This window comes from Cyprinodon tularosa, unplaced genomic scaffold (genome assembly GCF_016077235.1).
Source record: "Cyprinodon tularosa strain WSP-4 unplaced genomic scaffold, ASM1607723v1 ctg1146, whole genome shotgun sequence".
Lineage (NCBI taxonomy): Eukaryota > Metazoa > Chordata > Actinopteri > Cyprinodontiformes > Cyprinodontidae > Cyprinodon > Cyprinodon tularosa.
The window spans coordinates 52,364-75,474 of NW_024037944.1; the positions used below are offsets into that span (position 1 = coordinate 52,364).

The window sequence follows — 23,111 nt, forward strand, 5'->3', positions numbered from 1 at the left end:
TTTCCTTTACTTTTCATTCCCTTTCCTTTTGTGTTACAGAGCATATTCAATTGGAAAAATAACTTTAAATCAAGGCCCGTTTACTCCTAAATGAATCTGTTTTCATTTGTAATTGTGCGTTTGTCTGCTCCCTGTGTTACACGTCTTTTAATTGATTTGTCTGATGCGTAATCAGGGACCTGAGACTTAAACCAGGAGGCCAAAACCATTTTCCCAGGGATTAAAAACAGTGTTTTTGGCAGAACAATGTCACTGTTGGATCTTAAAGAAAATGGGTTTTATTTGTTATTGTTAAATCCAGATGTGAATCAAAGGGAAATTGCAAGTGCTGTTTTTCATTTTATGTTTTTTTTTAGATTAAGAAAAAAAATCTCCCTGGAATTTAAAATGAAAGGAGGATAAGAGTAAGAACAGCATGGAAGTAGAAATAAGAACGTTCCCGCACAACAATAAAACTAAAGTAAAGAGACTCTGGATATGCAACCTTTTAAGGTAGGGGTCTTCAACGTTTTTCAGGCCAAGGACCCCCAAACAAGATGGAGCGGGAACCCCCTAATTATATATATTCTATGAAATAGTGTTCTATCAACCTGGTCCTATAGTCACTCTATTACAGATGGAGTAATGTAACTAAAGTAATCCCTCCCTGGGATTATTAAAGTATTTCTGGTTCCTGGTTGTTGTGAATGAAACGGTGTCCAGCTTGAAAGAGCTCCTGTGTGTCTCTGAATGTGAGCATTGATGACTGAAAGACATCTTCTGCCTCCATTTATCTGTTTACTACAGTCTGTTGGATTCATGTTCATGTGGATTTAAAGACATTTCAATTCAGGAGGGAATATAAAAAAAAAAAAAATGAATCAACCAAAAGTTTTGGACCCCCATGCAGTACCTCTGCGGACCCCCTAGGGGTCACGGACCCCCTGTTGAAGACCTCTGTTTTAAGGTCATGAAAACAATAAAACCACAGAGGCGTTTCTTAGTGTGAAAGAAAATTAAAACCCCGATATTGGTAGAAATAAAAACAAAATCACAACTTCGATTTTTGTAGAATATTTAAAGCCCTAGTTTGCCATTTCCTGCACTACTGTGACAGACCAAAGAAAAGTTGATCATAATTATGAAGCATTAGAAGAATGATCCATGGTTTCAGAAATGGTTTTTAAAGGGGTCATAGAATGATTACCGTATTTTCACGACCATAAGGCGCACCGTACTAAAAGGCGCACTCTCAGTTATGTGTCCCATTTCTGTATTTAACACACACATAAGGCGCACCGGACTATAGGGCGCGGGTTTTATATACCGGTACGTATCCTCTACTACCTTTAAATACCTCTACTGCGTATTTAAAAATAGAGCAGGAGCACAACTGAGTATGATTGTGCTTTATTCATGTATTTATTACAAAGTATTAATCAAACCTGGGAGCTGGCCGTGAGACAGACACATCGCAGATGACACAGCGCTGTGATCACTCCTCTGAAACAGTTTATTGACGCATAAATTAACTTCAAATGCAGAAATGTTTGCTTTTATTATCCTGCTGCCTGCAGTTTAGATTGTACCAGTTAGTTCTGACGCGCGGCTGAAGCAGCTTTGCTGCTCTGGCTGCGCGGTGCAAAAGTGTGTCTGACGCGCGATGGGCGGAGCTTCACTATCCTTTCTCTGCCTTACAGCTATATTAGCTGTGATCAGTGGGAATAAAGTAGTTTTAATATGTTTTTAAGTGGGAAAATCCACCTGAAAACTAAATTCAACAGCAGCCGCTGGCCGGGTCGCCTCCTCGCGGTTCGCCGTGGCGGCTGGTAGGTGTTTTTCATCGAAATAATCCAAACTGCAGGCAGCAGGATAATAAAAGCCAACATATTCTGCCGGCAGGTTTCAGCATTTTAAGTTAATTTAGGCGTTAATAAACTGTTTCAGAGGAGCGATCACAGCGCTCTGTGTCATCAGCGATGTGTCTGACTCCCTGCCAGCTCCCAGATCAGCTGCTCTGATTGGTTGACGCGGCACGTCGAGCAGCAAAACTTAAATTTTTCCATCTCGAGCAGCAGTGGGTTTGCGGCTCATCACGCGCGTCAGATGCTTAAACCCGGCGCGCTGCTTCAGCTGCTCAGACGCTGCTGCGGGACCTTTTGCTGCGCCTTGACGCGCGTCAACCAAAGGTCTCAAAGGTCCGCAGTAACGACACACAAAGGGCGCACCACACTATAGGGCGCGCCGCACATTTTGAGGAAAAAAAAAGACGTTTATATGCACCTTATAGTCGCGAAAATACGGTATATAGAGCAGAGGTCAGGGATTATCGGACCGCGGTCCAGATCCGGACCCACTTGCTGGCTAATCTGGACTCAACCTGATTTAAAACGTTTCTAAATTACCGCATGTTGTCTGACAGCAGCATCTAATTTCCCTTGCGCCGCTTCTCCTGTTAATACGGTAAAGCCCTGGGGAGCGTCCGGCTCCAGGCTGCGCGTGATCCAAATGAGCCAATGAGCTGTCAGTCTGGGTTGCTGCTGCTGCTACTTTTAGACACAGCAGGCAAACCTGTGGCAAGCCGGGCGATGGGAAAGAAGGAGAAGACCATGAGAAAAAGAGAGCAGAGAAAGTGTGGACTGCTGGAAGAACTGCGGTGAACTGGTGAAAGAAAAGTGAAATGGCGTGCTCAAAGATGACCCTGCACATTTAGAGGATGTTTGGCTCAACCTGGAAAAACTTTCTATTTTTTGTATATTGTTTTTATTAAAAAAATCCATAACATGGATGCATAAAAACCTCATTTTATTTCAGTGTTAAATTCTGTTTAAAGTAACTGATTATAAATGTCTCTGGACCTTTACTGGTTGATGGTTTTCTTTATTTGGACCCTGCTGATTTTTAATTGGTCACTCCTGATATCAGGTATCTGGTGCTGGTCCTTTTGAAAATTGTGAGATTTGCAGAGAAAAGAGGAAATGATGAGGTTTCTGTACGTCCATCGTTATTCATCTATGTTCTATCTACTGCACAGCATCTCTACACCAAGTGGCTTTCAGATGACAAACACTTCCTAGCCTTTGTGTTTCCACGGCACCGGGTTTGAGCGTCAGCATCTGGTTGGTTCTCCTCCTCTGAGATGGTGCAGCTCCTCAGCAGAATGATTCATCAGGTTCTTCTCTGTTCTTCCAGTCAAGCCTCCGCCTTAGACCAACACGGAGGATTACATTTCTGCTGGTTTAGACTTTGTTAAACAGATTAGAGGTCGGGGAGCTCTTTCATGGCACAGCTGCTTAGAGCCTCATATTTCTACTGTTTGAGGTCAACATTAATCTCTGGATTTACTGTTTGGAACCGCAACTGCTGATCCAGATGTTGGTTGAACAAAATTTTCTAAAAATGGTATAAAAACTGCTTCAAATCTCAAATGCTTATTTTGCATTAACCTGACTCCGCCAGATGGATTTGCTCCGCATATCCATCTGGAAACCTTCCGTTGAAGTAATTTTGGGAAGGGGCGAAAATACTGGTTAGCTGATTGGCCTATGTTGGTGATAGACGGGCCAAATAAACCAATCAGATCAACGAAGCATATGACGTACTAACAGAGCGACGACGAAGAGGAGCCAATTGATAGATCAAACTCTTGGTGAAACCAGTCGGGAGAAGAGCAGAAACATCTTTTCCTCTGAGAAAAGCCTCCAGAGCAGTGTTTTGCTCTTCTTTCAGTGAAGAAATACTCTGTAATTCCCATAAAACTTGCTCGATAGCCGCGCTAACGCTAGTTTCATCGGCTGAAGCCGCCATGTTCTTCAGACTGAACTGTGGCGCTTCTCGTTGCGTCACACCTCAACCCGCCTCAAAGCCAACGCTGATTGGACGTTCGTTTGGTGAACGGCTCCAAATTTTCTTCAACGGAGAGTCTCCAGACTGATCTGTGAGTGAAACCTTGAAAGCTCGCGAGATCAGGATGGTCTCACCAGGCTAATTTTGCATGGCTACTTTTATCGAATAAAATTCAATTTAAGCAGTTTAGCGCTGCACTTTTTTTTTTTTTTTTTTTGTCCTGATTTAACTTCACAAATGATCGCTGGATAATTTGTCAAGTATCTCAAACCCTTTGAATTATTTCCATTGTCTACTTTCCATCTAAATACTGCAAAACACTGAGGAGTTCTGAAGTGGAAGGATTGATTGATTGATTGATTGAGTGACTTTATTGATCTCACAGAGGAGGAATTTACTCATTACATCAGCTCAAATAGTCAGAAGAGAAGAAGAAGAAGGTGCCAAAGGAAGAAAAAGCTGCATGGATATTTACAGTTTAATACAGTGCATTCACAGATGATTGCTTTTTCTTATAGTAGGATCATTATACAGGGTTACTGCAAGGTGTGCAATAACCCTGAATGATATAGATAAATATATTTATATTTATAAATATCCATCTATATTTATATAGTTGGATATCTATATATATAGTTATTGCTCTTGGTGTCAGATAGTGTTGCTCCGATGCCATTTTTTGGCCCCGATACCTGGCTGTGCAGTATCGGACGATACCATCTGTTTGAAATTGATGTGTGTGTATATATGAAGAACTGCAAACTACTTGGATGTAAAATAATTTCCATCATGGCTTCAAGCTGCTGCCTTCCTTTGTGAAGCAGGAAAAAGACTAAAACAAAGTGAATCCAGTAGAACTTTTTATTGCCTACCTGGAATGGGTGACAATAGTTGAAGAAACTTCTGGCTCTCAGAATGGTATCGATGCCCTATTTGTTGGTACTCACCGATACCGATACCACCATATTAGTGCTGGATCGGGGCCCCGCCTGACACTGGTATCGGTATTGGTGTAACACTACTGTCAAATATAGAGAAACAGGTTGTTGCACAGGGTATCAAATGGTAAATGGAATAATAATTGCACAAGTTATTGCCGTTGTCACATTGTAGAGTCTGGTTGCATCAGGGATGAAGACCTGCGGTGGCGCTCCTTTTACAAACAGCGTAAAAGTCTTTGAATGAAAGAGCTGTCTCTTACATGTACGGTTAATAGAACTATTCTTTTTTTTCCCACATTAATTATGTTTTTGATAAAAATCCTTTGGCTAAAATGCCATCAGAACATTGATAATATTAAGTGTGTCTCAGCCCCCCCTTCAGTGTCCACCATATTGGATCAGTCCATTTGCTGCACATGTTCAGAAAGGTCCAAACAGACAGCAGCAAACCATTTGAAAACAAACCATGCAAAGAGCAGTGTTGCCAACTTAGCGCTTTAGTCGCTATATTTAGCCACTTTTCAGACCCCTCTAGCACTTTGATTTCTAAAAAGCTCCTAGCGCCAAATCTAGAGACTTTTTTCTGCTACTGGAGACTTTGGAGACAACATCTAAAAGCAGCGAACTCTGCTCTCCAGAGCGAGTAGATTGGTAACCCCGCCTCCTGCTCTCCTCTATCTTGTCTGCTGTCATGATTCATGCAGCTATTATTTCATCCAAATGAAAAATGGAGAACAGATAAGCAGATCATGGCTTGTCTACAGTGAAAAGAAGGACTGGGTTATTTACTTTGGCCTTTTTGGAAACACAGGAAGGAGCAATCAGCTAAGTGAGCTTAGTGCTTGGAAAAAATCTTTCATTCCTTTAGAGACAGCATGAAAAGTCAGCTGAGTACAAAACATAGAGAGGAAAACAAGAAGAAAAGGGACAAGAAGAGAGGGACACAACCTAGAACAGATAATGGATGTCTATTCTATTAACATTTCTCTATCTGGAGAATGGGGCTGTTTATGTGTTGTTGAGGGGCCCCCTGCCTGTCTTTGCTTTGGGCCCCAGATTTCTTAAATCCGCCCCTGCTAATAGCTTGTACTTAGTTTTTTTTACGTTTAGTTTTCATCTTAAATCCTCAACAAATAGATGATTTTTACAGAAATGCCGTCGGCCGTTTTACACATTGAAAGTTTTAACGATCAGCAGCGTTAAACAGATGAAGGTGTAAAGATGTGGAAGACCCACCGAGATAAAGCTGCAGGGATGAAGCGATAAATCTGCTTTTGTCTTTCTGTGGAACTGCTGTGTTTTGCCCACTCGTCACTCGGTGAAGCAGATTTCCTCCCTGTCACTCCCACTCAGCTGTAACACCCATGAATAGCTGTCATCTGCTCAGTATCGAGCTTTCCCTGGACTCCCATATATGCATTATTTATCACTTTATTCCAAGGGGAGACGGATAAAAAGGGAAGAATGAATATTTTGGTTATGTTTTGTGATCCGATCTGCGCTGTTAGGCTGCTGTTTGTTTTCACAGCAGGGAATAAATCCTTGGAGGGACACCAGGGAGCTCTATTTCACCTCCAATCTACTCTATTTGCCCTCCTCTGTTTCATCTCCACTCGTCTGTTGATCTGACTCTAGTATTTCACATGTTGTGCCAGAAGCGTTCAGCAGTGTCAGACGTTCCTGCTGGGGCGGCTTTTCTTCTCACAAAAGACGTTTATTAGCTCTTCCTCAAACAATGTTTGTTTTTTCTCTGCTTTGTCATCCGGGATGTTTTCCAAGCTGAGAGCCTTTCCAGCTAATCTCTCTACAAACTTTCAGATGTAGCATTTCTTAACGAAGCAGATGAACGGTGGGATCCAGTCCTTCTATAATCCTCATCATCTGTTGGCTGTTTCCGGATAAAACCATGATTATGTTTTCTATCTACGGTCTACCAAACTGATACCACTGAAATAAAACCGTAACTAGGCTGTTTGAAGCTGGAGTTATTTAAAGGAAAAGTCTGTTTATATTCAGAATTCAAACTTCTGAAAGTGTTTTTAATTAAGACTAATTTTCATTTGAATGTGCTTTACTCTATGGAGGACCAATCCTGCCATAATTAAAAATACATACAGAAAAAAAATTAAGGAGTTGATAATATAAGATTGCTTGGAAAAGTAGCTAATAATATCAATTTGTTTGCCAATAAATGTGGCAAAGTAATAAAAATAAGATATTTCTTCATCAGTTGATCACTTATTCATCTAAAAATATAGATTTTAACTTCCACTTTTATTTTTACTTTTCTTCTTGCATTTATGCTGACTTATTTTTAGCCCATTTATCTATTATTCATTTCTTGAAGTCCTTATATTTTTTTGTTTGTGTTTATATTTTAAGTCAGTTTTGTTTTTGTTCTGTATTTCCACTGCAACTTTTCTATTGTTTCATATTTATTCACACCGACATCAGTGTGAAACCAAAGGTTTTAAAAATGTTAACGTTAGCCCGTCTGCAGCAGCCCGTCTGCAGCAGTCCGTCTGCAGCAGCCCGTCTGCAGCAGTCCGTCTGCAGCAGTCTGCAAAATCTCTGATGGAGGTTTGATTGTTTTATTTGGCAAAATGTTCATTTGATTTGTGTTTATCTGATTCTGTTTTTTTCATTTATTAGAGGAATAATAATATTCAGAATTTATTATTATCTAGAGACGATTAATAACAGGAGGAGAAATGCAGCTCCAGACGAGCTGAGCGTGCGGTGATATCATCAGTACGCTTCTGTTCCAGTGGACCCATATTTTTCCTGCGTGCTCCCGTTCTCCCCGAGTCCAGACTTTCTTGTGTTCTTCTGAAGAACAGACTTGGCGAGGACGGAGGTCTGTACTCACGTTCTTGTAATTTGAGAAACGGTCTCTGTGTTTACACAGCAAAAAATGGAAATCTAAATAAGTAATTTTTGAGATGGCTAAATTTACTTTTACTCTGAGTAGAATTTAGGCAAAGTAAAGATACTTTTACTCAATAACATTTTTTCAGTACTCTTTCCACCTCTGCTCTGAACCAGCTGTGGTCAGATCTGTTTGCTGTATCCACTGATGTCAGTTCGCTCTGATAAAACACGCCACGGCGAGAACAACATGGCGTTCTGTGGCAGACGACTCATTCACACCAAAATAAGACCCATAAAGAAGAAAATGAAAGTCGTCATCTTTCATTCAGTCACGCCAGCTAAACCCCCCAGATTAATGGAGTGGTTGTGGTCTGTAGACCTAAAGTCCAAAGTCTTTAACCACTGTCTGCTCTCTGTTGCCTCTGAGCTCAAACAGGTGCGTCTTCTGTTCCTCCTCTCAATTACAGCAATTCTTTGTCGGCCGCAGAGACTTTCTTTTTTAAACGCTGCTTTTGTTGGACGTCCAGCAGAAAATCAAAAAGGCGTTAAAATGTGGTCTCTACATGAACTGGGCTGCAGCAACAGGACTGTCGAGACATTATAGATGGAAATCAGGCTTCTGACCGTAACAGCATTGCCCTCCTCAGGGGCGGATCTAGAAAAATATTTATGGGGTGGCGAGAGGGGGGCATTTGCCACCCTATGCCACCCCAGTAGATCCGCCTATGGCCCTCCTCTTATCATCGTTTTCATCCCATTTCTTGTAAAATCAAGACTGTGGAGGAAATGTAGTGATTGAAAAAGGTCTTTGTCTGTAACGGAGCTTTAAAAAGAGACATTTTCTCTCAGGAAATGTTTTTATGAGGATCTTCAGCGTCGTCTTTCTGGGAAATATGATCTAAACATGGACTCAGCCTGTGACCTCTAATGACCTCCCTTCCTAACCTGTCTCTGTTTATCTATCTAATCGATCTAGTCTGTCTTTCTGTTGATTCGTGATGAAATCATCCACATCCAGCTGCTTTTAGCTCCATTTTTCCTCTAACAGGGTTTTAAATGCAGATTTCCTCCTCCTTGCTGCTGAGCTCCTTTTATTCGCACCTGAATCTCCTCCTCACCCTTTCTTCTTCTCTTCTTCTAATCCACTCTCGGCTTAATGACCGATTGAGAATAATTAGAGTTGGCCGAATGAGAAGTGGAGACATTACTGTTCTCCTGGAAACCTGTCAGAAAAAAACAAAAAAATTACATCTGCGTTTTTCTTTTAAATCCAAATATGGAGCTGGACCTTCTTTCTCCTCCATCCTCGCAGTGATTTTTGCAATCCAGTGTCATTGGAGCAGAACCAGGCAGGCAGTAGACCTCCTGGCTGATCTTTAATACCTACCTGGCTGAAAGGCCTCGGTTGGACAAGTCTAACCCTCTCAGGAGGGAAGAAGAAGAGCTAGAAGACGGGAGAAAGGATGGATTTATGAGCCGCTTGGAGAAAGGATCATCTCCTCTGGCTGGCTTTTATTATCCCATCAGGTCTGACGTGAGAGCCATAATACATGACGGCCTGTCCCATTTCGGAGATCTAGTCCAGGATGTGGATGATGAATTTAAATTCTAGCATCTAATCGGCGTGAAATTGCTTCAGTAAATATGTTTCAAACCACCAGCCTGCTCTGTCTTCCAGCCCGCCTCTCACTTGGAACGGGACTTGGACTAATAGGCTTGTAGTTGTCACAGTTTTTCAGGAGCCGTGTAGGCTGCACGGTTCATAATTAGCTTTTAATGCACGGAGACGGCTAGGGGGGGGGGTGTGTGGAGTGAAAGGAGCCCCACTGTGTGGCCTCACTAATTCACGCTTTTGTTCCCTAATTAAATGACCTCAGAGGGGAGCGCCAAGCTTTGCTCAGTGCGAATGTGTGTGGCGCCCTTTGATATAACGCTCTTTGCCAAGTGTGCTCAGTCTGCCAATGAATGGGAGACTAAAGCAGAACCCCCCCCCCCCCCACGTCTGGTTCACTTGCTGGTTGGCTGTTTGGAAATCTAGGCAGTGCTTTGGAGGCCCCGTTCACATGATCCACGGGTTTCAGTCGCCATCATGGCCGCCTCAGCGTCTCCTCACGCTCCTGACAGAAACGCTTTCCGCTGGATTCTGTTTTCCCTCGTTTTGAAATGTGATGTTTAGGACACAAACAATTTATTCTATTCATTTGATAAATGCAGCAGCAGCAGCTCCTCGCAGGAAATGTTTTCTGTTGCCCTTGAGATCTCACAGAGCTCCGAGCCGACCGGTTTCCTGGAGGGCGTCACAGAGAGAGAGAGCGACTCAGGAAAGAAATGTCCGTGCTCCGTGTTTCAGACGACATTTTTCATTTTAATGAGAACAAATCCAAACTATTCTGACCTTTATTGTTTTTGTGGCTGGAAAATAAAAGATGAGTAGAGCTTGGAGAGAGGAGCTTTAGAAAAAGGTTTTTACTGATACCAGTAAGGGGGCGGGGCCACGATCCAGCACTAAAATAGCGTATCGGTATCGGTGAGTACCAACCAATAGGACAACAATACCATTCTGAGAGCCAAAAGTTTCTTCAACTATTGTCACCCATTCCAGGTCGGCAATAAAAAGTTTTACTGGATTCACTTTGTTTTAGTCTTTTTCCTGCTTCACAAAGGAAGGCAGCAGCTTGACATGAAGCCATGATGGTGATTATTTTACATCCAGGTAGTCTGCAGTTCTTCATAGATACACACACATCAGTTACAAACAGATGGTATCGGTCGATACTGCACAGCCAGGTATCGGGGCCAGAAAATGGCATCAGAGCAACACTAGTTTTTACTAGGGATGCACGATATAATGGGCCCCCTATCGGTATCGGCCTTAAAACTGAATATCGGACATCGGCCACCCCACCGATATTTAACCCGATATTTGATCAGCTTCTGAGTTTCTAACGTCTAAAATAAAAAATACTACGTCTTCTTCTTCCTCAAAAACTTCTTTTTTACAGACTTAAAAACTTCTAAAGACGAGGGAAAAAATATTGATCCATTAAAATATCCCAATATCTTCATATGCTGATATATTGCCATTTAAAAACACCATATCAATCTCTTTTACTAATGAAATATTGCTATATGTCATCGTTATGCTACGAAATCCCCCGAAAATTCACCAAATGTTGCCATATTTTTATATGTTGATATATTGACGCGGTATCGATCTATTTTACTAACAAAATCTCACAAGAATTTGCAAAATATCACGAGAGTTTGTAACAGAACGATGAAATTTCACGAGATTTTGAAAGTAAAATAGATCGATACCGCGTTTTTAAAAATCTATTTGATATCAGCATATGAAAATATATTTGAGTATATTATTTTTCAAAGTGTCAGAAATGGATAACAAAACTGCTATTTTCAATGACTACTTATTTTTGTCCAGCTTTAACATCGGTATCGATATCGGTTATCGGCTACATGAGTTTTAAAATATCGGCATATCGGTTATCGGCTACATGAGTTTTAAAATATCGGATATCGGCCAAAATCCCAATATCATGCATCTCTAGCTTTTACTCACAGCAGTATTTTAAAAGTGTGCGTTTAGATGTTGGAAATTGGCTTTTTTTTCCATTGTGGTTAAGAGTGCTTAAGGAGTGAATTTTGTGCGATTATTGTTGCAAGTAGGGTTGCAAATAACGATTGTTTTACAAATCTTAAATTAAACTGTCAATTACTTTTTCTGATTAATTGATTAATAATCGGATAGCCAAAGGATCCTTAAAGGAAAAGTCTGATCAGCAAGGAATGATCAATGGATCATTATTTATACCTAAAACTAATACGTTCGCTGTGATTTAATGAAATTAGCGTTAATCAGGTGCGATCACTGAATCCGAGTGGCCATTTTTATAGTAGCCCCTCCCTCCTGCCATCTGATCATCCAGTCAGATATAAAGTTTTCTATCTAAAGAAAACCAGCTGATTGCATCAACTCATTGACTCTTCAGCAATCCCTCACACTAAGCATGCTTGTAGCGACAGTGGAGAGGAAAAACTCCCTTTGAACAGGAAGAAACCTCCAGCAGAACCAATACCTAAAACTAATACGTACGTGGTTTTCATAACCCCTACCTCCTGCCATCTTCCAGCAGTGACGTCACGGTGCGGTAAGCCTAGCGCCATTCTCCCCGCTTTCCAAGCTAAATCAATGGGAACTACTAGACACATCTGCAATCAACAACAATTATTGAAGATTTCCAGAGGACTTCACCATTGAAATTCACCAGAGCTATAGTGAAACTGACAATGCCCACGTGCATGGCAGCTGGATGCTGGAATACATCGGGTAAAAGTGAAAAAAAAGAGTTATTCCACCTTTCTGATTCCTGATCCTCCACGGACGGGTTGGTCGTTGGATCGCCAACTTGAAGAGGGAGGATTTGCCATCGAACTTCTGGCCAGAGAAAAAACCCGTAATATGTAGCCAACATTTGGAAGAAGAATGTTTTCAAGATGACTTGGATAATAGCGCGTTGTGACAAACACCAGATACAGCACTGGGACTTGATCAACAGCCGATACCGCACCGTGACGTCACTAACCAGTAGGTGGCAGTAGTGTTCTTTGACAAACATGGATGCCTCCAGTAAAGCACATTCACATGAAAATTACTCTGAATTAAAAACACTGATAATTTATTGAACAGGATGGAATCATTTCACATTTAAAGAACTTTCAGAAGTTTGAATCCTGAATGTGATCAAACTTTTCCTTTAAAGGCAGAGAGTTTTCTCCATCAGGGGGAGGGAATGCCTGACAGACCTTTTCTTTTGCGCTTCGCTCTTGTTTCTTGCTTTTTGCATTTTTAAACTCTGCCTGTGTGCATTTCCCAGAAATAGAATAAATAGATAGAATAGACTGAACGCATAGATTAGAAGTAAACCGACAGCGGTGGATAATCCTCCAGCCGGGCAGCGTTAGCAAATGTTTACAGGATCTCTAGATGTGGAAAGTAATGTCTGTGTTCCCTCCAGCACCTGGCAGCATGGACCACTCTGAAGGCGCCATAATCGATGACCTGTGTGGTCGGGGGGGGGGGGGGGGGGGGGGGTTCTGCTGTACCCGCTCTGTGCCAGAACAGTTATTACAAAGATGCCATTTGATCCTGGCAGATAATGTTTCAACACAGCAACTGTTGCCGCTGCTGCTGCTGTTGCCGAGGCGAGTTTTCCATCATCGCCGGAAGACGTCTCCATTACGGTTGTTTTGCTTGTTGACAGACGCCCACCCATCACAAGCAGCTGGACGTCTGAGACCCGCTGTGTCCGGAACAGTAGACGCAAAAAGCGAGGAAGTTGCAGGGCAGCGTCTGCAACCCGATCTGATGTCTTAAAACAGCTGCATGGGACCCAGCAGGAAGGCATCGGTGTGCAGATTAAACAGATTAAAAAGAGGGGAAAAAGGTGGAATCTAAAAATGAAATGATGTTGGTAGGAACTGGGCAGGCCTGCTAAGACTGCGACTTCAATCAGCGCTCCCACGGGTATTAGGAGCTCTACTATTGCTGCCTCCGCACTTCACACACAAACTTTTTCTCTCCACATCCTTCCTGCACAGCTCTCTCAGCCTTTGTTCACACCCGTCAATCCAAGACAAGTTCTGATGAAGAAAAGCCGGAGGGCGTCAAAGGCCGGGCCTTCTTTGTGTTGCATCTATTCACACTGAGGTGCTGGAGTCTGGCTCCTCTACAGTCTCACACAGTGTTTAGGAGGCAATAACCCAGTTAAACCTCTGCGCTCCTTATTTAAAGGCCATTGATGTCCTGTAAATGTCCAGTTAGCTATCAGATAACTGTAACCTCTATGTCTAACAGCCAACCTTTAGCCATTAAAGCTGTCTGCATCGGGCTTCATCTCTGCAACACTTTAGTTTATGCATGTACCGCCACTTAGCGGCTTATAAGGAGAGAAATCATTGAATCCGGTCCGGGTTTTAGCTTTGATTAGTCCTTTCTAATGGATGAAGATGCTTTATTTTGAGCCATTCTAATGCAGTGATGGGACTAACGGCGTTACCTTGTTTTAGTAACGAGTAATCTAACTAATTACTTTGACTGTAACTATAACGCAGTTACCATTGCAGACACCCCGTTACAGCGCGTTACTCAGGTCGCACAATGAAGCTTTTTTCATGCTAGGACTCGTGCGCGCCTTGTCATGAGAGAGGGGAGGATGAGAATGGCTGATGTATAGTGAGATTCCGTCTGTCAGTTGGGTAGGTGGGTGTTTCTGCTGGCGGGTGTTAACGTACTGCACACACAGAGAGATGGAGAGTGAGGAGGACTCCAGCAGCAAAACAGCGTTTTCCTCATGGAAATACCGGTGTTACATCGAGCTGCGTTTCCCCATCAGATACGGTTTCCCCTGCATCTCCGCACAGCGCAGGCGGCACGATTCACTGCGCTAGCGACAGGAAACGCGCATGCTAGCTAAAGGCGCGCCACAGGAGAACTACGGAGAGTGTGAAGGATCAAATGATAGCCTATATGGAGAAAGGGAGAAATCTGGATGGATGGATGGATGGACGGACGGACGGACGGACGGACGGATGGATGGATACTCTGCCTTTTCAACCTACTGTATTTTTTATTTTAAACATTATTGATGGCCTTTGTGGCAGGGATGGAGATCCATATTTTATGTCACACACAGGGTATACATCTAGATCAGAGGTCTTCAACAGGGGGTCCGCGATACCTAGGGGGTCCGCGGAGGTACTGCATAGGGGTCGCAAATGTCTTGGTTGATTAATTTTTTTTTATATTCCCTCCTGCAATTTTTTGCACTAATTAAAATGTCTTTAAATCCACATTAACGTGAATTCAAAACATTGTAGTTAACAGATAAATGGAGGCAGAAGATGTCTTTCAGTCATCAATGCTCACATTCAGCGACACACAGGAGCTCTTTAAAACCTGGGCACCGTTTCATTCACAACACCTGTCCCATCAACCAGGAATCAGAATCAGAAATACTTTAATAATCCCAGGGAGGGATTACTTTAGTTACATTACTCCATCTGTAATAGAGTGACTATAGGAGCAGTTTGATAGAACACTATTTCATACAATATATATAATTAGGGGGTCCCCGCTCCATTTCGCCATCTGTTGGGGGTCCTTGGCCTCGAAAACGTTGAAGACCCCTGATCTAGATAGATAGATGATAGATAGATAGATGTTTCAGTATCTATAACAACCCAAACACACAGGATTTCAGAATTAGACATCCCCAGTTATTAATTTCATATACTCACCGGATCTGAATGTCCTGTTATAAAACTTCACATGGCGTTCCCCCCTGATGTCATTTAGGTTGAGTTGCAATAAATGCTAAACTGTCTGCAGGTTCTTGTCTTTGTCGTCCGCTCTATTCAGCTGGCTTTGAAACACACGGCGAGAAGGTGAGGGCCGGGTGGGGAGGGTTACGGGGCGAGAAACGCAAAAGTAACGCAATAGTTACTTTTACTGGTAACTAGTTACTTTTATTGTGGAGTAACTCAGTTAGTAACTCAGTTACTTTTTGGGAGAAGTAACTAGTAACTATAACTGTTTGGATTAACTGAGTGTGCAGCTGTTCAGAGGATCTCCATCTGAAGTTAAGTTATTTTCTCTGTGATATCTCTGTATCTAAGTAACTCTGACTACTTTAAAACATAGCACCTTCTGCTGCACTTTTCTACTGAGCACTTGTCAGTTTCACACGGTTTTATTTCTGATAGCAAGAAGTAGCTAGCCTAGGCTAGCGCTAGCTTAGCATTGCTATGGCTTCTCTCTCTCCCTCCCTTGACTCTTTTCCAACTCTTCCTTCTTCCTCTCCTCTCTCCTGCTCTCTGTGTCAGATGTTCAGTTATTCCTCTGCCTCCTTTAGTGATAATGGGATGTGTAATAAGTGTAGTATTTTTGTAGCTTTGGAGGCGAGGGTGTCAGAGTTAGAATCCAGGCTTCAGGCTGTTGAACATCCAGGAGTTAAAGTAGGCCCCCCACGTAGCTGTCCTCCAAAAGTGCCTGAGCAGCCAGGCGATTGGGTAACTGTACGCAGAAAGCGTAGTCGTGGATCTCTGCCCACTGGTCACCACCAACCCGTTCACGTTTCTAACCGGTTTTCCCCACTCAGTGACACACCCACTGAGAAGCCCACTCTGGTGATTGGCAGCTCCATAGTCAGAAACGTGGCATTAGAGACACCAGGGACCATAGTCAAATGTTTGCCGGGGGCCAGAACGGGCGACATCAAATCCTACCTGAAACTACTGGCTAAGGATAAGGTTAAATACAGTAAGATTGTTATTCACGCTGGTGGTGATGACACCCGGTTACGCCGATCGGAGGTCACTAAAATTAGTGTTGCTTCGGTGTGTAAGTTTGCCAAAAAAATGTCGGACTCCGTAATTTTCTCTGGTCCCCTCCCTGATCTGACCAGTGATGACATGTTTAGCCGCATGTCGTCATTCAACCGCTGGTTGTCTAGGTGGTGCCCTGAAAACAACGTGGGCTACATTAATAATTGGCAATCCTTTTGGGGAAAGCCTGGTCTGATTCGGAGAGACGGCATCCATCCCACTTTGGATGGTGCAGCTCTTCTTTCTAGGAATCTGGCCACATTTATTAGTCCTCCAAAACCCTGACCACCCAGGGTGCAGACCAGGAAGCAGAGTTGTAGTTTAACACACATCTCTGCAGCTTCTCTACTGTTACCCACTCTTTACTCCATCCAGACAGTGTCTTGCCCACGACCAAAATCTAATAAATTAGCAAAGATTCCCAAAGGAGTAAATCATGATAATCTAATTAAAATCAAAATAACTCCAATTGGGGAAAAAGTTAAAACAATTAAATGCGGTCTGTTTAACATAAGATCGCTTTCCTCTAAAAGTCTACTAGTTAATGACTTGCTTTGTGATAATCACATTGACTTGTTTTGCCTTACAGAAACCTGGCTGCAGCAAGAGGATTATGTGAGCATAAATGAGGCAACTCCTTCAAGCTATTTAAATTTTCACATCCCCAGAAGTTCTGGGCGAGGAGGAGGAGTAGCAACAATCTTCCAGTCTGACTTACTGATTACTCCCAAAACAGTTAATACCTACAACTCTTTTGAACATTTAACCCTTAATTTCCCTGATCCAAATTTCAAGGCAAGAAAACCTCTTCTTTTTGTAACTTTGTATCGTCCACCAGGTCCTTACTCTGAATTTTTAGATGAGTTTTCAGAGTTCCTTTCTGATTTGGTATTAAATACTGACAGGGTCATCATAGTGGGAGATTTTAACATCCATGCTGACATTGAAGGCGATAGCTTAAGAGCAGCCTTTAATGCTATCTTAGACACTATTGGCTTTGTTCAAAATGTGAATAGTCCCACGCATTCTCATCTTCATACTTTGGATCTTGTGCTGACATACGGCATAGAATGTGAAGAAATAACAGTATTTCCTCACAACCCTGTCCTCTCTGACCACTTTCTAATAACCTTCAGGATTACTTTAACAGAGTTCTCCTCCCCCAAAAGAAGGTTCAATTTTAGTAGATCTTTATCAGATAGTGCAGTTATAAATTTTAAAGAATCTGCTTCACTTTCTCTCTCCTCTGTGTCACTGAGCAGTGCTGCAGAGTGCAAAAGCTTAGCTTATTCCCCTTCACAGGTTGATGATTTTGTTGATGGGGTTGCTAGTTCTCTGCGTATTGCCTTAGACAACGCAGCTCCTTTGAAAATGAAAACCGTTAAAAATAGAAAGCTTGCTCCTTGGTTTAATGCAGAGCTGCGTACTTTGAAGCAAAATGCTAGGAAACTGGAGAGAAAATATCGCTCCACAGGCCTGCGAGAGTCCTTCCTAGTCTGGAAAAATGGTTTACTGCTGTATAAGAGGACCCTTTGTAAAGCAAGAGCAGCATACTTCTCCTCATTAATAGAGGAGAATAAGAATAATCCTAGATTTCTTTTTAATACAGTTGCCAAACTCACCCAGAGCCATAGCTCTGTTGAACCGTCCATTCCACCTGCTCTTAGCAGCAATGATTTTATGGGATTCTTTATAAATAAGATTGATCTTATTAAAAATAAGATCATAAGCACTCCTCTATCCGCGATTGTACCTGAGGTAGTCATGGAATCTGAACCGGGTTTAGACTGCTTTGATCCAGTTGAACTCTCTGAATTAGCAAAATTATTGTCTTCATCTAAGCCTTCAACTTGTATGTTAGATCCAGTTCCAACCAGGTTATTTAAGGAGGTATTCCCTTTGATCTCCTCCTCCATTTTAGATGTGATTAATCTATCTCTGTTACAGGGATATGTACCTAAAGCTTTTAAGGTTGCTGTAATTAAACCTCTGCTTAAGAAACCGTCTCTTGACCCAGATGACTTGGTCAATTATAGACCTATATCCAATCTTCCTTTCTTATCCAAAATTCTTGAGAAAGTAGTTGCCAAACAAGTTTGCGATCACTTCCACCATAATGAACTTTTTGAAGAGTTTCAGTCTGGCTTTAGAGCTCATCATAGCACTGAAACAGCTCTGGTGAAAGTCACTAATGATATTCTCATGGCCTCAGATAATGGACTTGTATCTGTGCTCGTCCTGTTGGATCTTAGTGCTGCATTTGATACAGTTGACCATAATATTCTTTTAGAAAGACTTGAATATTTTGTTGGAATTAAAGGAACAGCACTAGACTGGTTTAAATCTTATCTATCTGATCGAATTCAGTTTGTTCATGTTAATGATAGATCTTCAACACGCTCAAAGGTTACCTGTGGAGTACCACAGGGATCAGTGCTAGGACCAATTCTCTTTACTTTATACATGCTCCCAATTGGTAGAATTATTAGACAGCATGGGATTAATTTCCACTGTTATGCTGATGATACCCAGCTATATCTGTCTATAAATCCAGATGAAGCTAACCCATTACATAGATTACAGGCATGTCTTGAAGACATAAAAACCTGGATGACTCTTAACTTTCTGCTTCTGAATGCAGATAAAACAGAAGTTATAGTCTTTGGACCAGAGTCTCTGAAAAAGAAACTGATTAGCCAGTCACTTCATTTGGATGGGATTAAACTGATTTCAGATAATAAAGTAAAAAATCTTGGTGTTATTTTTGATCAGGACCTGTCATTTAAATCCCATATCAAAGAGGTTTCTAGAATTTCCTTCTTTCATCTGAGGAACATTGCAAAAATTAGAAATATCCTGTCCAGGGGTGATGCTGAGAAACTAGTCCATGCATTTGTTACTTCAAGGCTGGACTATTGTAATTCTTTACTATCAGGAAGTCCACAAACTGTAGTTAAAAGCCTTCAGCTGATCCAAAATGCTGCAGCCAGAGTTCTAATGAAAATTAAAAAGAGAGATCATATCTCGCCTATCCTGGCTTCTCTTCATTGGCTTCCTGTTAAATCAAGAATAGAATTTAAAATCCTCCTTCTCACATATAAAGCCTTAAATGGCCAAGCTCCATCTTATATCAGAGATCTGATTGTTCCTTATGTTCCTAACAGAGCACTTCGCTCTCAATCTGCAGGTTTACTAGTGGTTCCTAGAATTTCTAAAAGTAGAATGGGAGGCAGATCTTTTAGTTATCAGGCTCCTCTCCTGTGGAACCAACTACCAGTTTTAGTCCGTGAGGCAGACACCCTGTCTACTTTTAAGGCTAGGCTTAAAACTTTCCTTTTTGATAAAGCTTATAGTTAGAGTGGCTCAGGTTATCCTGAGCTATCTCTATAGTTATGCTGCTATAGGCTTAGACTTTTGGAGGACATAGGGACCCCCATTTCATCATTCTGCTTCATTCTCTCTCTGTTCTCCTATTCTGCAGAATCTGTTAGTTCAATCTCTAACCTTCTGCTCTCTCTGCTTTTCCTCAGAGTAGCTTTGCCTCGTCTGTTCCTGTTTGGCTGTGACGTCATCCTGGAAAGAAACATCAGCTGTGCTGCTTCCATCAACACCCTTGTTTATAGATGTTGGAGATCGGCCTGTTTTCCAGTGTGGTCCTGTTTCTCTGACCGTGACTGAGTGGATGTGCTCTCTTCGTCCTCTGGCATGGGAGCTGGCTCGGAGCTCGTCTGCCTGGCTGTGTGTTTCCTGGACGGGGCCGCCTTTTACAGCTGCTTTTTGTATCTCTGCTTCTGTCTCCTTGAACCCCAGTGGGCCTCGGCAGATGGCCGCTCACACTGAGCCTGGTTCTGCTGGAGGTTTCTTCCTGTTAAAAGGGAGTTTTTCCTCTCCACTGTCGCTACAAGCATGCTTAGTGTGGGGGATTGTATTTGAGTCAATGAGTCAATGCAATCAACTGGTTTTCCTTAGATAGAAAACTTTGTATCAATTTGACTGTATGATCTGGTTGAACTGTAAAGTGCCTTGAGATGACATGTGTTGTGAATTTGGCGCTATATAAATAAACTGAATTGAATTGAACTAATTACTTTTTTAAAGTAACGCGCCCAACACGTTGGCTGTTCGTTCACCTCAGTCTGAAGTGTTCTGCAGATACATTTCCATCGAGGGCTACCTTGAATTATCTGCTGGTGAAGATTCTCGGTCGTCCAGTTCAGTCACTGCAAAAAAGTTACAAAAAAATCAATCCTCTGGACTTTGTTTCCGAGTCTGAAGACGTTTCTCTTCCATCCAGGAAGATTTTTCAATTCAAAATGTCAGAAATAGCGTTTAGTTCCAGGTTTTAGACGGTAAAAATAAAGCTTTATTTTTGTTTAGAAAACATGCAAATTGGGTCCATCCCTTTGGAATGGGGGGGTGTTTGGTTTCGTTATTAGCCTGCAATGCCCGATACTTTCAGAGACATAGACAGGTATCAGTTATTACAGGCTAACAAAGAACCCAAACCACCCCCACACTGCAAAAACGATCTAGAAATAAGTGAAAAATTCCTTAAATAAGTGTATTCACCCTTGATTTGAGCAGGTAAATGAGGTAGTTTGCCAAAGGAATGATTATTTTTACTCTTAAAATAAGATAATTAGATAATATGTACTTGAAATAAGACAATGCAATAGTTTTTTTATTTTATTTTAAGTGTAAATTGTCTTGTTTCATTGGCAGAACGTCTCTTTTACCTCCTCAATTCAAGAACAAATGCTCTTATTTTAAGAAAAAAAATGACTTATCTAGATCTAGATTGTTTTGCAGTGCAATCCTACACTGCAAAACAATCTAAAAATGAGCAAAAATGTCATTTTTGCTCATTTTTAGAAATTAACAGCTAAATAAGATGACTTGCTAATGGAATTAGTATTTTTATAATTAGATAATATGCACTTGAAATAAGACAATATAATAGCTTTTTTCATATTTTAAGTAATAATTGTCTTGTTCTATTAGCAAAGCGTCTCATTTACCTCCTTAATTCAAGAAAATATACACTTATTTTAAGAAAAAAATGACTTATTTTTGCAGTGTAAGGGTTTGACCCGTTTATCCGTTTCAATTTGCATGATTTCTAAACAAAAACAAGGCTTTGTTTTGGTCCAATCAAAAAACCCACAAACAGTCATAGTCAGACTGACTTAACTAATGAGAAAATAAGCTAACAATATTTTTAAATATTTTTTTTTCTGTATTCTGTGGTTACATTTTATGGACCTGATCTAATAATTATTAATAACAGTATTTATTTCATTTTAAATGAAATTATGTTTATTTGTAACTGAAAATGGTGGAGTCCAGGGTACATGGCTGTAACCTTTGACCTTCGAACCAGCGGTCCTGTTATAGCAAAGCTCCAGTGACTGACCGCAGAGCCTCACTATGGTTACCGCGTTCTGCTGCAGCGGCATGAATTGACTCACAGTCGGGCTTTAGCTTCCTGGATGCTCACATGAAATAAAATCATTTTTTAATGGAGTTGGAGCTGTAGTGTTTCAGAGAACTGGATCACCTTTCACAGACGAAGTGCTGCAGTGTGAGGATCAGATTCAAACCGAGGCTTTTTTCTTTAGTTCATTGATTAATTGATTGACTTTATTGATCACAGGGGAGAAATGTTCTCGTTACATCAGCTCAGTAGTAGTTGAGCAGTCTAGCAGAATGGATGGACTCTGGACTTGTTAAGGCATCTATCCGTTTCTGGTCGACCTCTGCCCCCCCATGAAAACCTTCTAGAACCGCCCCTGTTGGGTTTGCAGGATCCTAAAGGAGCTGAATTTATTCCAACCATCCGTCTGCCCTACAGAGCGAGCCATCGCCAGACATGAGGTGCGGGAGATCGAGCAGCGGCACACTCACGACGGCCTGAGGGAGCGCGAGACGGCGGCCACGCTGTCCGACGCCGAGGATGACCTGGTGATCATCTACAACCGCGTCCCCAAGACTGCCAGCACCTCATTCACCAACATCGCCTACGACCTGTGTGGGAAGAACCACTACCACGTCCTGCACATCAACACCACCAAAAACAACCCCATCATGTCCCTGCAGGACCAGGTCAGACCGCACACGCCAAGCGCCTCTGTAGAAATCTGATGACATGATGCTGGCGGAGATTCTCAGCCATCCAGGTCAGAGTCATTACAAAAAATACAGTACAGCACCCCAACAAAGCCTGGTTTTAGTTTAGAAAACATGCAAATAGAAACTAAAACCAGGCTTTGTTGGGCTGCTGGATAAAACCTGGAACTAAACGCTATTTCTGACATTTGGAATTTAAAAAATCTTCCTGGATGGAAGAGAAACGTCTTCAAACTTGGAAACAAAGTCCGGTGGATTGTTGTTTAACTGCTGAAATAATCTAGTTTTGTTTTTCTTTTTTTGTTGCGTTCAGGTGCGGTTTGTAAAGAACGTGACAGAATGGAAGGAAATGAAGCCGGCCTTTTACCACGGACACGTCTCCTTCCTGGACTTCACCAAGTAAAGAACCAGTCTTTGTTCTTCTTAATCAAGGCTGCAGGTCTGCATGTTACCAGCTAAGGCTTTTAGTCCTTTAGCTCCCCCTTGTGGCAGTTTAAGGCTGGAAACTTTAAAATGTGAAATTGCAGATTCAACTCATTCAACTGTAGTATCATCAGCAGCTTTATTGACTCTAATTATTCTGTTCAAGAAGTTAAAACCAGGATATTTTTATAGATGGATGGAACATGAGCTTCCTTATTCTGAACTCTTTCTATTGACTCTGGGAGAAACTTAATATTTTACGGTATTTTTCTAAAAAAGCTGAACTTATAACCTCTAATCAACAGTCCAATCAGTTTAGGGCTGAAACGGTTAATCAGATTAGTAACCAGTTATTGGAATAATCGTCAGGTAATTTGGCGTCTGAACCGAATCGTTACCAAAAGTAGCGGTTATATGGAGTGAGTTTTGTTCCATTATTTTTGCAAACATAGAAAGCATTTTAATAAATAATGTTATACAGAAGCTATAAAAAGCGTAATAAAAAAAGAAAAGGTTTTAAAATAT

General features: G+C 41.6%; 1 protein-coding gene across 1 annotated transcript in view; it reads left to right on the forward strand.

Moving 5' to 3' along the window:
• Positions 1-23,111, forward strand: part of hs2st1a (heparan sulfate 2-O-sulfotransferase 1a) — a 55,702-nt gene that overhangs the window by 22,922 nt on the left and 9,669 nt on the right. Inside the window, exons 3-4 of the mRNA XM_038304804.1 lie at positions 21,889-22,139; positions 22,477-22,562. Of these exons, the coding sequence (XP_038160732.1) occupies positions 21,889-22,139; positions 22,477-22,562 (337 nt within the window). The remainder of the gene's footprint in view (positions 1-21,888; positions 22,140-22,476; positions 22,563-23,111) is intronic.